This window comes from Tupaia chinensis, unplaced genomic scaffold (genome assembly GCF_000334495.1).
Source record: "Tupaia chinensis unplaced genomic scaffold, TupChi_1.0 Scaffold145093_1, whole genome shotgun sequence".
In the NCBI taxonomy this organism is placed as follows: domain Eukaryota; kingdom Metazoa; phylum Chordata; class Mammalia; order Scandentia; family Tupaiidae; genus Tupaia; species Tupaia belangeri.
This window is the reverse complement of record NW_006204954.1, coordinates 1,766,705-1,782,745: the sequence shown is the minus strand read 5'-3', so window position 1 is coordinate 1,782,745 and position 16,041 is coordinate 1,766,705. Positions and strand designations below refer to the sequence as shown.

Genomic DNA, 16,041 nt, shown 5'->3' with positions numbered 1-16,041 from the left:
GTGAACTGCGGTCGACTACGTGGGAGTCCAGCGACATAGCCATTACGCTAACTGCTGGTTCCCCATCTTGTTTAGTTTTGTCACTATGAATATTCTGAATTCTCTATCAGACATTTCCATGAGTTCCACTGAACTGTCTGTGGAAATGAAGGATTGTTCTTTTCACTTAGCGGAGAGATATTTTCTTGGTTTCTTATATTTCTTATGCTTCTGTGGTGGTTTCTGGTCATTCTGTGACAAAATCTTTCTTCTACTGTGTCTTACAATGTGGTATCCACAGAAAGAGATTATGAGTGCAAATTTATAAAAAGAAGTTTCTTCCTTAAAGCCAGAGGTTCAATGACCTTAAAGCGGTGAAGATTTCAATGACCCTAAAAGTATTCAAATGCTTGGTTATTGTGCACCTAGGCCTGTCTAGACACTCACTGTGTAGAGATTTGTCTGAGTGTTTTGGGCTCTAGAAGATGAAGCTTAAAACATAGCTTTAGTTATCTTGGTCCCTGAACATGCCAGGACACACCTCAGATTTAAAATGGCTTCTTGTCTGAGTATTTCAGGGATCTACTATTGTACCTAATTTTCAATAGCAGGCACATCCAATAATAATTGGGAGAACTGTTTTATATTAAATATAATCCACTGGGAAAGAGATATACTTTGAATTTCATTTAAAATCATTTAGATCAGGAAAAAAAATTTTCCTAAAAGATGTATTAAAGGATCTGTACTGACATTAAATCATTAATCATGATATACATTATATATTAATACCTGTTCTATTAGCCTCTTGGACTCTGGGTTATATCTTTTTTATGTACTCTCTTAAAGCCTGAGCATTTTGTAATCACACTCTTCACTGTAATTTGTTTCCTATATCTGTTTCTTACTCATTTTGTGTTGTTAGGTTCTACCACTGGAGTGGCTTGGTGTATAGCAACCCCAAATAAATGAATGAATGAATGAATGAATCCCCACAGAAAATAGTAAATTCCAATGAAGTGGGCATCTACTGTTATGCATTCTCAGCACTCTACCCGATAGGCAGCTTTTTGATTCTCACTGCCTAGATCCCTAGAGATGCTTTAGCCTAGATCCCTAGAGATGCTTTAACTTCTGAACTTTCCAAGATTTGGATCTTTATCTTTTCCTTTAGTTCTTAAGCTACCCTGCCAAGAAACTCCCTTTTTTTGCCCTCAATTGATTGTTTGCCACTAAAGAACTCTCACATAAAGACCAGCAGGTGACATGGCAGTAAAGGCACTAGACAATCTCATATGGCCAACCACAGTTCAAGTCCCAGACCTGGTGACTTGCTTTCTCACTTTCTTTCTCTCTCTCTCTTTCTCTCTCATCTCTTTCTGGTTAAATTAAAATAAATGAATGAATGAATAAAAATTAAATAAAATAATTCTTTTAAAAACAACTCTTACATCAAAGAACTCATGCAACAGGCATAGCTGTATTATTTATCCCCAAGGAGACATAGAGCTTTAGCAAAGGATGGGTTTCTACTGCCAGCCTACATTTGGTTCTGATTGACGAGAATGATAGGACTTGTAAGGAGGCCGACTCACCTTATGTCTAGAAGGATTCTCAAACTAAACTTTCCTATGCACAAAGGAGAAATTCCAAGGTTCAAGCTCTGTATTGTTAAAATAACAACATTTAGGCTTTTAGGGTCTAAAATGTAAAGACTTTTAGGGGAAGATATCTCTGGGGAAATTTTTATTCAGTATAGTTTAATAAAAGTACATGAAACAATATATTTTTCATGAATGAAGAGAATTTGTTTCAGAGGATTGAAAATTATTTACTCAAACAAGTATTTGCTGAATGCCTACTATGTATAAGGTACTTCAGTATTCACCAGTAGACGAAAATAAAGAACTAAGCTCTTTTTCTTCATGGAGCTTAGATTCTGATATTAGATAATTAATACAGTGAGAGTATGAAGAGGGCATTGCAGTATTAAAAAGGGTGGTCTATGCCTTATTGAGAAGGTGACATTTGAACTAAGACTTGAAGGTGAGGGAGACATAACTTAGGAACATCAAGGCGGCTGGGTTGACTGAGGCTGAGATAGAGTGTTAGCAGAAGGGGTTAGCCAGTAAAGTGGGCAACAGACACAGGGACTTGCAGCCATTGTAAGTATAATGACTTCTCTTCTAGCTTAAAGGGAAAGACATTACAGAGTTTTGAGTGGAAGAATGTTGTGATGCTACCAAAAAGTCTAACAGATGCAATAAAAATAGTATAAAGAACATGCCATATATTTAAATTATTTTTATATATTTTTATTGATGACTACAGATTAAGTTATTTTATAGTTTAATTTTATAGTTTTATAATTCCTTCTTTTATAGTTCCTTCCACAATGGATGGGAGAACAAAACTATAGCCATAGGAAAAAATTATTACAGAATACATATAAACAATCCTGCCACATTCATTGAAAAGAATACAACTAAATATAACTTATATCACCTCATATTATTCAGTCAGAGAATAGAAGAAAACACAGAAAATTTATAAAATGTTTAACTATTTGCAATGTACAGTCTGTAGAAGAGTATTACTCTTTTCCTTTCACAGTCCTCCCATTAAGTGCATTTGCAAACACGTCAGTTTATTGAAAGAAGAAAAACACCGTGAATGGATTTTCTCAACACTTTCAAGAAAAATGAAGTATAATTGCTGTAATTATAAATTAAACTTTCTTAACTCTCTACTGACATAATGAATGGCTATAATACAGAAGTTTAACCCTACCTGATGTAAGACATTTTTGATGTTTTGGGATGTATCTCTCAAGGAGACGCTTCATACATAAATCCTTGGCCTCATCCAAAGCACACTTTCCGCTGTCACTTCTAAATAATGGACTGGCTCCATTCAAAAGGAGTAACTCTGCCACCTAAAGAAAAATTGTTCATGTAAAAGAGACCAGACAAAGGGCATAATAATGTAAAGTGCACTAGCATACAACTCAAAAATTTCTCTCAACTACACAGAGTTTTGGGTTTATCTTTGTACAATAAAAAAAAAGTTACTGAAAGTTGCTAATGAATCACTATTTGTTGATTTACAAATATTTTTTGCACAAAAACAAACAAACAAACAAAAAAAACAAGAAGATAAACAGGAAGGAGAGAAAGGGGGAGGAAGATATATTGGGGCCAAAATGTTTGTGGTTCAGGTGCTGGTGAATAAAACCAGCAAATAACACCACAAATTAGAATTGGGCTCTGTAATGGTAAATGTAATTTTAACAGGCCCAGGAAATAGTTATTAAGACAACTTTAATCTATACTTGTATTGCTGCTGTCCCTCAGACTGTCAGAGAGAATCTGGTCAGAGAGAAACTGCTTTAAGGGAAGCCCCACAATGCAACAGTAAGGGAGCCAGATTCTATCTGGCCAGCTGTAGTTTGCTTCCGGTCCCAGTGGCTTGAGAAAATATGCTAGGCATGTGTGCATGCGGGACTCAATTCCTGACTGGATGGGGAAAAAACATTCAAAGAAATAACAGCAGAAAGAAAGAAAGAGAGAGAGAGAGAGGAAGAGAGAGAGAGGGAGGAAGGGAGGGAGGGACATTAAAAAAATTTTTTTTGAGAAGGGTCATATGCATACTGTGGGAGAAATAGATTTTGCTGATTTAGTCCAGGCAAGTTCCTAAACAAACAATATACCTGGTTGGGCATGCAGGTTGGGAGGAATCAACATCCAGAGTTATTACAATACTTTATCTAAAAATGTCCAGTTTTCAGCAAAAATATTTTGTAAATGTACATATACACATACATACATAAAAATACACATAGGAACAGAAACAGCAATGTATGACTCATACACAGGTTACAAATTGGCAAGAGAAACTGCTTCAACAGTAGCCTCATAGTGCAGCATAAGGGGGACAGTTCTCACGTGGCCAACTATGGTTTGATGCCTCGTCCCAATGGCATGAAACAACGGGTCAGGCATGTGTCCATGTGTACCCCAAGTTCTGACTGGATGGAGAAACAGAGGCAAAAAGATTGTGGTATGACCACATCCTACTGGAGGATGCTTTCTCTCTCTCTGGCAAACTCATGCACTTCTGACAATAAAAAAAAAAAAACAAGAAATAAAGACAGAAATTGCTTTGAGAGGGCCTTTATTTATGGACAAACACTTGAAAACAACTATTATAAATATGTTCAAAGAACTAAAGGAAGCAATGTCTAAGGAATTAAAGAAAGATACAGAAAATATTAATCAAACAGAAAATATTAATTGATCAAATAGAAAATATTTATAAAAAGATAGAAATTATTTTTTAAAATGGAAATTCTGGAGTTGAAAAGTATAAAAACCAGAGCCAGCAGGTGGCATGGTGGTTAAGGCAATGGATTCCCACATGGCCAACTGCAGTTCAAGTCCTGGACCTGGAAGCATGCTTTCTCACTTTCACTCTCTCTGTGTCTCTCTCTGGTCAAATTTTAAAATAATAATAATAAATAAAAGTAAATAAAAGTAAATCTTTAAAAAAAGTATAGATGCCAAAATGAAAAACTCATCAGATGCCCTCAACAGTAGGTTTGACCTGAAAAAAGAAAGAATCAATAAACTGAGATATACTGATAAATATTAAACAATCAGAAGAATAGAAAGGAAAAAGAACAAAGAAAGATGAACAGAGGGCCAGCAGGTGAGCAGGTGGCAAGGTGGCTAGGATACTTGATCCCATATGGCTGCCTCCATAATGAAAGTCCCAGACACAGCAGCTTGAAAAACACTCATGGTATGCATGCATGTGTGCCCAAAATCCCAAGAAAGAGTAAAGGTAAATGCTACCAAGCTTACAGAGAGACAGAAAGCAGATAGTATCTGAGTAGATGTAGAGCTAGTAAAAAAATCTGAAATAGCAATAAAAACACTCCTATATCCACCTTCAAGAAAGCGAAGCATAACTTTTCCACTCTTAATGTGTGTGCTGAACACAATATTTCTTTCCAACATGTACGGTATGTAAATGAGGGGGAAAAAAACAAGTTACCATGGGATAACCTGACAAACACTATCTCAGTCAGATGATTAACACCGGTTATCAATAATCATGCTAATAGCATATTCTCTTGACATGATGTGATGAGAATGATACTTTAACTCTGTAGTCTTCCTGCTTTAAACCCACTTAGACTAATAATAAAACAGAAAGTAGGTTAATAATTGTTTTGGGCAAGAGGAGTTGGGCATAAATGGAGCATGCCAGCTAGTGAGTATGGGTTTTCTTTTTTTTTTTAAGAATTATTTTTATTTAATTTTATTTATTATTATTATTTTTTAATTTGACTGGAGAGAGAGAGGGAAAGTGAGAAAGTAAGCCACCAGAGGTCCAGGATTTGAACCACAGTCAGCCACATGGGAGTCCAGTGCATTAAACACCACACCACCTGACAGCCTCGTGAGTTTTCTTTGCAAAATAATAAAAATGTTCTAAAATCTGATTGTAGAGATCACTGCATAACTCTGACTTTATCAAAAACAATTCAACTGCATACTTCAAAAGGAAGAATTTTAAGGTAAGTCAATTATCAGGAGACTTTAAAAAGCTTATTTAAAAAAGAAAAAAAGAATTAAAGGGCTAGCAGGTGGCATGGTGGTTAAGGTGCTGGACTCCCACATGGCCAAACACGGTTTGAGATCTGGACCAGGTGGCTTGCCTTCTCACTTTGTCTCTCTCTGCTCAAATTAAAAAATAAAATAAGAGTTATAATAATGATAAATCAAATAAATAATTCTTTTAAAAGGGAATTAAAAGATAAAAATAAAAAATACTGGGACCAGCAGTTGGCTTTATGGCTATGTCACTGGACTCCCATGTAGTCAACCGCAATTCGAGTCCCGGATCTGGTGGCTTAAACTCACGCCAGGTATATGTGCGTGTGTGCCCAAGATCCTGAGAGAATGGAGGAGAAGGGATTGTGGTGTGGCCATCCCCTCTGGGGGGTGTTTTCTTCCTTTCTGTCTCTGTGTATTTCTGGCGAGCATACACACCCTACAGTAAAAAGCTCTCCAAAAAAAAAAAAAAAATTCATGTTGCTCTTATAGGGGCACTTGTCAAACTGATAACTGATGTCTTATCCTATTTAGTGCCTGTTCAGACAAGTTAGTATGAGTTTTTCTTTAGTGCAGAAAATTTGAAATCTATGCACAGCTTTTTCATAGTTATTTTCCTGTGTATATACCAAAAAAAGCCTTCTATTTTTCTCAAATATCTACTTTGAAAGCTTTAAGTATACAAAAAAGCTGACAGAAGATTTATGTACCCATATATATATATATATATATATATATATTCATCTATACACATGTATGTGTGTGTGTAAATGAATATATACATATATAAAATATATATAAATGAACTATTTGAAAATAAGTTGTAAATATAATGAGACTTCATCCTTAAATACTTAAATGTGCACTTCCTAAGGACATATTTTCTTTCTTTTTTACCCCCACAGGGTGTGTGTGCTTGCCAGAGAGACACAGAGAGAGGGAAAGTGAGAAATCAACCTCCCACACAGGATGACCACAACATAATCCCTTCTCCTCCATTCTCCTCCTGGGATTTGGGACACACATGTACCTGGAATGATTTTTTTTTTTTTTTACCTGGAATGATTTTGAAGCCAGTAGGTCCAGGACTCGAAACACAGTCAGTGGGAATCCAGTGTCTTAACCACTGTGCCACCTGCTGGTTCTGAGAACATACTCTTAGACAATCATAATATTAATACTATTACTACACTTGTCTATTCACTATCAATGTATAATATCATCTAATAACTAGTCCCTATGCATATTTCCCATATTGCCCTACAAGTATCATACATGTTATAGCTATTTGGGGGATCAGAATCCAATTAAGGTTCATATATTGTCTTCCAATATTTTATTCTGGCAAGAATTGACTTTATTTGGCATCTAGACCAATTTTTCTTATAGAATGTACCACATTCTGGACATAATGATGGTTTCTTTCTGAGGACATTCAACTAACTCTACTATTTTCCATATTATCTGTAAACTGTACGTTAGGTCTGAATGTCTTGACAGAGCTGATTTATATATGTTTCTCACTTTTTTATCTTGCCTTACAGAAAAACTAGTAAGTTCTTGTGTCTTAATTTATGGAAGGAAAGAAGGGTGGCCAATATCAGCCCAAAATAAAAAAAAAAAACATTTCTCTCTGCCCAGACTCTACAAAGGTATTTATCTTATTTGAAGTAATGGCATCATAAGATATACTCATGTGCTACAGGTAATGAAAATGATAGCAGTAATAGCACTTCTGACAATTATCATAAATGAAGACACAGATACTTCTCCATCAAACCAATGTGGTTTGATGTGGCACTGAAAACTCTAAGGCTAACCCCAAGCTATGCCAATATTTCTCTATTTACTCCTATTGCTTTCATCACCTCACAAATTTATGGTCAAATGGTCCATATCATAGAAGTGGTACAAAAAATTACAATTTTGAAAGTATAAGACATTGAGACACAACAGAGGACAAAATTTAATTGGAAAAATTGTGAGGAGAATATCACATCACACTGGGCAGCATGAGCAATAGCCTTTAAAAACTATTAAGACTCAGCAACCTGATAATTTTGCTTTTCCAACTACTTAAATGTGAGAATTTAATGATAGACAGGGAAATTGAAAGGAACATTAGATACAATTTAATCTACAATTCAAACGCAAGTCAAGTACAAAAAGATAAATAATTTATGACTGGATATTCACATTTTGTTCAGAAAAAAAATACAGAATAAATTACTTTCTTTCAGGAAATGCAGCTTTAGCAGGAGGCTGCCAAAAGGGCTGTGGTGTTTATCTCTGGAGGTTTTGTGTCAAATAATAAACTGTGCAATATGAGAGTGTCGGAGATTCGAGGAGCATTAGAATGAATAGAGGAAGGGATAAGATAGAGGCTAAAGCCTTACTTTTCTGGAAATTTGGGCTGGTGATCCCAAGGCAGAGAATACATTACTTTGGCAGTCTGTTTTAGATAATGGATAGTCTATTTCACCAACTATCCATATTTACCAATTCCCTCTGTAGCCTAATACTAGGAATTCTGAATCTTGCTTATGTACGTCTTAGCTTTAAAATGCTCTCTTCTCACCAAAGGGCAGTAAAATTAATGACTTTAAGATTGATTTCTTCCCTAGCTTTAACCCATGTTTAAGTTCTATATTGGTTCTCTGTTGCTACCTAACAAATTACCCCCCAAAACTAGTGACTTAAAACAGTAATAAACATTTATAATTTCACAGGTTCTGTGAGTCAGGAATTAAGAGTGCCATAAGTGGATGGCCTTACAAAGTAGTAGTCAAGATGATGGCTGAGAATACAATCATCTAAAGGCTTGACAAGATTGGAGGATCTACTACTAAGATGGCTCACTCACATCATAGACATGACATATGTTTATTGTATGTAGACTTCTCCATAGAGCTGCTTGAGTGTCAACATGATATGATATCTGGCTTCTTCCAATATTAATGAACCAAGAGAGAGAACAAAGAGGAAGGTACCCTATCATTTTTTTTTCTTTATAGGTTTTTGCCACAGGGCACTTGCACACCACAGAGAAAGACAGAGAGAGGGAAAGTGAGAAGTCACCCCCAAGAAAGGATAGACACAAAGCAATCTCTTCTCCTCCATTCTTCTCTCAGGATTTTAGGCACACATGCATATGCACCTAGATTAATTTTTAATTCTCTAGGTTCAGGACTGAAACCAAGGTCGGCCATATGGGAATCTAGCACCATAACCACCTCAACATGTGCTGGCCCTCATCATGTGTTCTTTTTTCTTTTCTTTTTCTTTTTGAGAGACTTTTGCCATAGAGCACATGTGCTTGCAAGAGAGACAGAGAAGCAGAAAGGGAGAAACCACTCTCTCCCCCAAGGGAGGATGGCCATGCCACAATCACTTCATTCTCCTTTTGGGATCTGGGGCACACACTCACATATGCCCGTTGTGAGTTTTAAGCCACCAGGTCCGAGACTTGAACCGGGGTCAACTATGTGAGAGTCCAGCGTCATAACCATTATGCCATCTGCTGGTCCCATCATATGTTCTTAACTGGAACAAGCAGAACAAGTCAGTAAGTAGCTAGCATGACAATTTACTTATCTGACTCAAATAGTAGGCTCCTTAAGGAAATTCCTTTCTGCTTAAAACTTAGCTATGGATCTTTAGTCATACTTTTGAATCAGGTGCTTTCCTCCCTCTAGACTGCATAAGAAACCAGTAAGACAGAGAATCAATACTTGAAAAGACTTTTTTTTTTTTTAAGAGAGATTTTTACTATAGGGCATATGCACTCCCCAGAGAGATAGAGACAGAAAGCAAGAAATAACTCCCCAGGAGGGATGGCCATGCCACAATCTCTTCTCCTTCATGCTTCTATTGGGATTTTGGGTGCACACACACATGCACTGGGTGAGTTTTAAGCCACCGGGTCTGGGACTTGAACCACAGTTGACTATGTGGGAGTATAACAACATAACCATTACACCACCTGCTGGTCTCAAAAAGATAGTTTTATTAACTATTCATCCTTTGTTGATAGATCTTAAGAATAGAAAGAATTACAACAACCAAAAAGAAAAACTTCATTAGTAGTTTGGTAATTTAATATTGTAAGCATATTACACAATAAATAAATTAGTAAATCAAGAAAGAAATTGGTGCCAACAGGTGGTATGATGGTCGACTATGGGTTTGAGTCCTGGACCTGGCAGCTTACTTTCTCACCTTCTCTTTCTCTCTCTCTCTCTGGTGAGTGCACATGCCCTATAGCCAATTTAAAAATAATAAATAAAATTAAATAAATAATTCTAGAAAAGAATGAAAGAAATGTTCAGCAAGAGGAAAAAAAGAGATAGAAGTATCAAACCAAAAAAAGTTAAGTATTAAATCTACGCTATTAAGTCTGAAATAGAAATATCAGTATGAACTCATGATTAATTTTTCTTTCTAAAATACGTGTATTTCACTGAACGTGCCTAAAAGCAATGACATCTATCAGAAATTAGTATTTAAACTGTGATCTCTAAGAAGATTTTTTATTATAACATAACCATTTTCAGAAAATATTTGAAGAAACAAAATAAACAATACCACAAATATAAAATTAACCAAATATGGAAGTCGGGAAACTCTATAGGACAAATAGAAGACATAAAATCATTTCCTATGAAGCCAAGCACAATAGCGTGGGCCTATAACCCCAGCTAAAAATAACACAGAAAAATTGTAAGTCTGAGGCAAGCCAGGGCAAAATAGACTCTGTCTCCTTTAAAAAATTAAAAATAAATTACATATAGAGATATATCCCTGAAAGACTTTGTAAATCAAAACATACTTAAGAGACGTAACAAACACATGCAATACATGAACCGTGAGGAATCCTGATTCAAACAAAAATCTACTTTAAAAACACATATTTTAGACAACCTGAGAAATTTGAATATGGCCTGGATATTAATTGGTACAAAGAAACTGTTAGCTTTTATTTGGCAAGATAATACTGTGTATATGAAAAATAAAATTTCTTATCTTTTAGAGAAGCAGGCTTAAATATTTACAGGTAAAATAGTGTGATATCTGATATTTCTTTTTTTTGAGGGAGGTTTTTTTCTTTTTTTCTTTTCTTTTTTTTTTTGATATAGGGCATGTGCACTCACTGGAGACACAGAAAGAGAGGGAAAAAGTGAGAAATCACCCTCTCCAGGGGAATAACCACTCTCCAATCCCTTCTCTATTCTCCTCTCAGCATTTTGGGCACACATGTACTCGTGCCCAGTATGAGTTTCAAGCCACTGGATTCAGGACTTGAACCAAGGTCGGCCATGTGGGAGTCCAGCACCTTAACCACTACACCACCTACTAGTCCCTGGGATTTCTTACAAGTACTCCAATAAAACCAGTCATTAGCTTGATGGTTACGGCAATTGGATCCCATATGGTCAATTACATGGTTTGAGTCTCAGACCCAGTGGCTGACAAAATATACCAGACATGTGTTCGTGTGCACTCACAATCCTGAAAGGAGTGAAGAAGGGACTGCAAAGTGACCATGCCCCATAAGGGTGCTTTTCTAGCTCTCCCTCTCACTGGTAAGTGCATGTGTCCTTTGGCAAATTAAAAAGAAAAACAACAACAACAAAACACAGTCTGTGTTCTACTCTGAAGAGGTGGTATCTACTCTTCATAGCATAATGCAATGTATAATGAATCTTCATAAACAGTTCACTGAATACATATATAGAATTAATTAATCACTACAATTGAGGGGTTTTTTTCAACTTATGTAAATTCCAATAACATGTCAACAAACTTCCAATTCAGTATCTCATACACTCACACACTATAGACACTTCATCAAATAAAAAATTTACTACAACCTTGATAGCTTATATCAATTGTATCTCCTTTATCTACTAATAAAATAAGCCTAATAAGAGACGAATGAAAGTTAGTCTGTCATGACTTGTTCTTGGTGATGGCTACAGATTCTCAAAGACCATGAAATTTTGCCTATGTCTACTAACCATATATTTAATAATTTGCTGCAGGTTTTTCTAAGGAACCACATTGAACTGACCATCTGTAATTCACAATTCTAACTTTTCCACCTTATAAAAAGTATTTATTTTAAACAGTTTTATTAAGTTTTATTATTTATTATTATGCCACTTATTTAAATAACATAATTCAATGTTTTTTAGTATAGCAAGAGGGTTGTGCAATTATCACAACAATCTAATTTTGGAACATTTCATTCCCTCCCCCCCAAAAAAACAATTGAACCAAGAGCTTCACTCTCATTTTCCTATCCTCTACCTCCCATCCATAGTCTTCTGTCTCCATAGATTGACTACTATGGACATTTCAAATAAATGCAATCACATAATACGTCATTTTTTAAATGTTTTTTCACTTTTTAGAAAATAGGATTATCTTTTATCTCTCCAATATAGCAGTCAGTGCCTATAAGATATGTGAGTTCCTTCAACTCTCTAGAACGTTTAAATTAGTTCACATTCTCCAACTGCCAAGACTAGTATCCAGTTCCCAGGACTTCCTTTGACATCTTTAGCCCTGGAATACCCAAGGCACAATCCATTAACCAAAGTCCTGGCCATTTTTCTAACCATTTCTACCTTCCCTAAGAGATTCCTGAGTTAGGCCTAGATCTTCATCTAGTGCTCCTACAATCTCCAAAACCACTTCTCATCCATCTTCAACTCTCAAGGCTGGTTGCTAAATCAGTCCAAAACTAATCAGGAGTTTTGTCAATCTCTATTGAATTGGATTAGGTAATTTGTTGGCTTCTCCCAGTGAAATAGAAAGGAAGTTTTTTTTTTTGTTTTTTTGTTTTAAAAAAAAAAGATTGTGGCTTTACACCTTCCATTCAAGTTCAGCCTTTACTTCTTGTGACCATTCTCTAGACTTCCACTCCTGTTTTGTCATTCTCTTTTCTCCTGCCATTAGTCAGGATATGCTCTAGTGTCAGAAGCACAGAACTCCTAGGGAGATTAGGGGAGGGCAAGAGGGAGGAGATAAGTGGGGAAACTGGATTCTAGAACTGAAGGCCTGTGTCTTTGGTACCTTTTACTTTACCAAGGGAACCAAAGAAGGATGTGTATCTGCAAAGGCAATCTAAGAGGCAGTCAGTGCTAGCCTGGAAGACAGAAATTGACTGGAACTGAGTTACCAAGTAGAGCAAAGGAAGAACTGAGAAAGAAAAAAAGAAAAAAGTAAAGTACTCAGAGATCACGTGACCCAAAAGAAAAATCAGACTCTTGCCCTGGATAAGTCAGCCCTGGCAAGATGAAGGAGTAAATGGGTCATGGGGAGAGGGAAAAAGTGCTAGGTCATGAGATTTTTCTTCTGGAGCCCAACTATAAAGAGAGTAAAGAACTGTCACTTATCTAAGCCCGCATACTTACGGACATTAAATTGGGTGACAGGAAGAATTCCTTCCCTCTGTCCCTCTCATAAAGTTTAGGGATGACCACCAACTACTTGGTAATCCATTATCAAAAAAATTTTAAACTGTCTAAACCTTCCTAAGTTCTATTCCACATAATGAAGAAATAAGGCCTGTGTCCATGGCTCTCAGCAGCCATTGCAACCTCTACCTATTTGGGGCATTTCTTCTGGATATTTGTATAATACATCTTCCTGAGCCAGCTCATTAGCCCTCTTTCCCACACAAGCAGTTTTGAACTCAAGCAACTTCCAATACCTAAAATAAATAACAAGGTAGATTTAGCAAGTACCTCAGTTCTGCAGTATAGTGCTATACCAGAATTTACAATAAAATACCTATGTATGGGAAGCTCAAAGCATATGTGGTTTCTGAGATTAACAATGTATACTGAAATTCAAAATATTAATCAATGTAACCAATTTTTGAAGTTATTATTAATCAAGTGGTAAGAAATTATAGTATTGTGATATTTTAATTAGCAATATAGTTATGCTGGTATGTACTGCCCGATCATTAACCCAGGAAGGTTCTTTTATGCTGATTCTGAAAGTGACACTAAACTAGATAAAGCTGTAAACCTAACAGGACTGAACATCACTGTGTAATGCTATGAGAGGGAAGGGTTCTTTGAAAGTCTATAAAATGCTATATGAAAAGAATCTAGAGTAGGAGGGCAAGATGAAAAAATACTATGCATAACCAACAAATATTTATAGCTATTAAAAGTAATATGCAAAATGGTATCTACCATATGAGGTACAACAAACTCTTAATACAGTAAAAATTTTTTGTAAATTCTGAGTATTCATTAACAGAATTAACTGAAACTGAAATTCCTGTATGTTTTTCTATTGCATGAGCCTAGAAATATTTTATATTCAAAGAATAAAGTATTTGCTCTGCAAACAAAAGCATAAGTACCTTATAATGTCCATTCATCACAGCATCATGCAGGGGAGTGATCTGGTACATTCCTTTGACATTTACATCTGCTCCGCCTCTTAACAGTTCTCTTGCGGTTTGATAAAATCCTCCTACACTAGCTTCATGAAGTGCTGTCCAGCCTATTATACAAAAAAGGAAGTGGCATTGGTTTATATTTGATAGCTTAATATGATTTTGTGCTTGCTTTTGAAAAACAGCTCAATTCTAGGTTCTATCTTTTAAAATATTTTAATTAAGAGACAAGATAATTTCACCATGAAAGCACCCTATATTAGCTGACAGATTCAGTAAATCTGAGGGACAAATCAAATTTCTATACCTAAACTCTAGTGTGGAAAAATATGAAAAAAGTAAAATATTTGAAAATATTACTGACTTCTCCAAATCAAAATGCTATACAGTGGTTATTATCAACTCATAGAGAATACAGAATTGTTCAGTCCTATTAGGTTTACAGCTTTATCTAGTTTAGTGTCACTTTCAGAATCAGCATAAATATAGATTCTCTGCAGAAAAGAATGGGAAAACACTTTATATTTAGTTTAAGGTATGTATAATAAAGGAACACAACTGGTGGGACTACATATCAGTCAGTTCTCCATTTGCAAAAAATTATTTGTAGTGGTACAACTAACAAACCATAAACTACTCTAAGAAAACAAGTTGTCCAAATAAATATCCTTTTTCTTTTTAGCCAAAGATCACAGTATAAGTTACATTTATTAGTTCAAATAAATCAGCCATATGTTTATTGATATGTTAAAGTTGGGTGTTAATTGTGTTTTACAGATTGGCTCCATGCCCTAGTAGTTAAGGGAGTCAGATGCCATATGGCAAACCGAGGCTCGAATCCTGAATCCAGTATCTTGAAAAGCACACTTGGCACATGTGTGTGCATGCTCAAAAATTTCAACAAGCTGGAGAAATGGAGAGAACAGATATGATGTGACTTGGCTCAGTGGGTGGGAGGGATGCTTCTTCCCCCTTCCTCTCTCTTTGCCTCTCTCTAGCAAGTGCACACACCCTCTGGAAAATTTTATTAAAAATGTGTATTTTATTAGGTGCTTTAGGGCATTCTCCATAAACCAGGGTTTCTCAGTCTCAGCACTGATACTTGGGCCATATTATTCTTTGTGATATCAGCACTGCAGAATGCTAAGCAGCACTCACGGCCTCAAACCACCAGATGCTAGTATAGCACCTCTTACCCCAGTTGTAACAACTAAAAATGTTTCCAAAAATTTCTAAATGTTCCCTGTAGGCAAAACCAAAACCACCTCATGTGAGAATCACCACCATAACATAATATGCTATAGAAAGAGTTTCTCCTATAGTACTAATTGTAAAAATGAAGAGTACTGGGGCCAGCAGGTGATGTGATGGTTAAGGCACTAGACTCTCACATGGCTGACCACAGTTTGAGTCCCAGACCCGACGACTTGAAAATCATGCCAGACACACAGGTGTGCATGTCCAAAATCCCAAGAGGAGAATGGTGGAGACAAGATTGTGGTGGGGCCATCCCCCTCATGGGGGTGATTTCTCACTGTCCCTCTCACTGTCTCTCTCTCCATCTTTTTCCATCAAATGCACACATCCTATGGTAAAAGCCTGAGGACAAAAAAAAAGAAATGAAGACTATCAAAAATGGCAAGTACATAGTTACAAATATTTTCCCTATGAATTTTCTGAAAATGTATATGGCTATATAAAACAAAAATTATAACATATATTTTGGTATTTATGTATGTAGATGTGATACATATACTAACTACAGCATAAAGGATGAGGGGAAATAAATGGACCTATATATATTCAGTGTTCTGACATTTTACATGAAATATAATATTAACACTGAAAAGACTGAATTATTAGAGTATATATGTAATCTCTAGAATAACCACAAACCAATTATACAAAGGCAAAGAAAGAAAAAAAAAAACAGATTAAGTACACAAGAAACAATTAGTAAAATGGTAATCTCAAACCCAATTATTTATGTTATATGTAAATTAACTAACCACTACAATTTCCAAT

General features: G+C 35.8%; 1 protein-coding gene across 1 annotated transcript in view; it reads right to left on the bottom strand.

The window, feature by feature from the left end:
* Positions 1 to 16,041, bottom strand: part of ANKRD31 (ankyrin repeat domain 31) — a 145,894-nt gene that overhangs the window by 78,925 nt on the left and 50,928 nt on the right. The window contains exons 11-12 of the mRNA XM_027767980.1: positions 13,981 to 14,123; positions 2,770 to 2,914 (exon numbers count right to left, since the gene is read on the bottom strand). Of these exons, the coding sequence (XP_027623781.1) occupies positions 2,770 to 2,914; positions 13,981 to 14,123 (288 nt within the window). The remainder of the gene's footprint in view (positions 1 to 2,769; positions 2,915 to 13,980; positions 14,124 to 16,041) is intronic.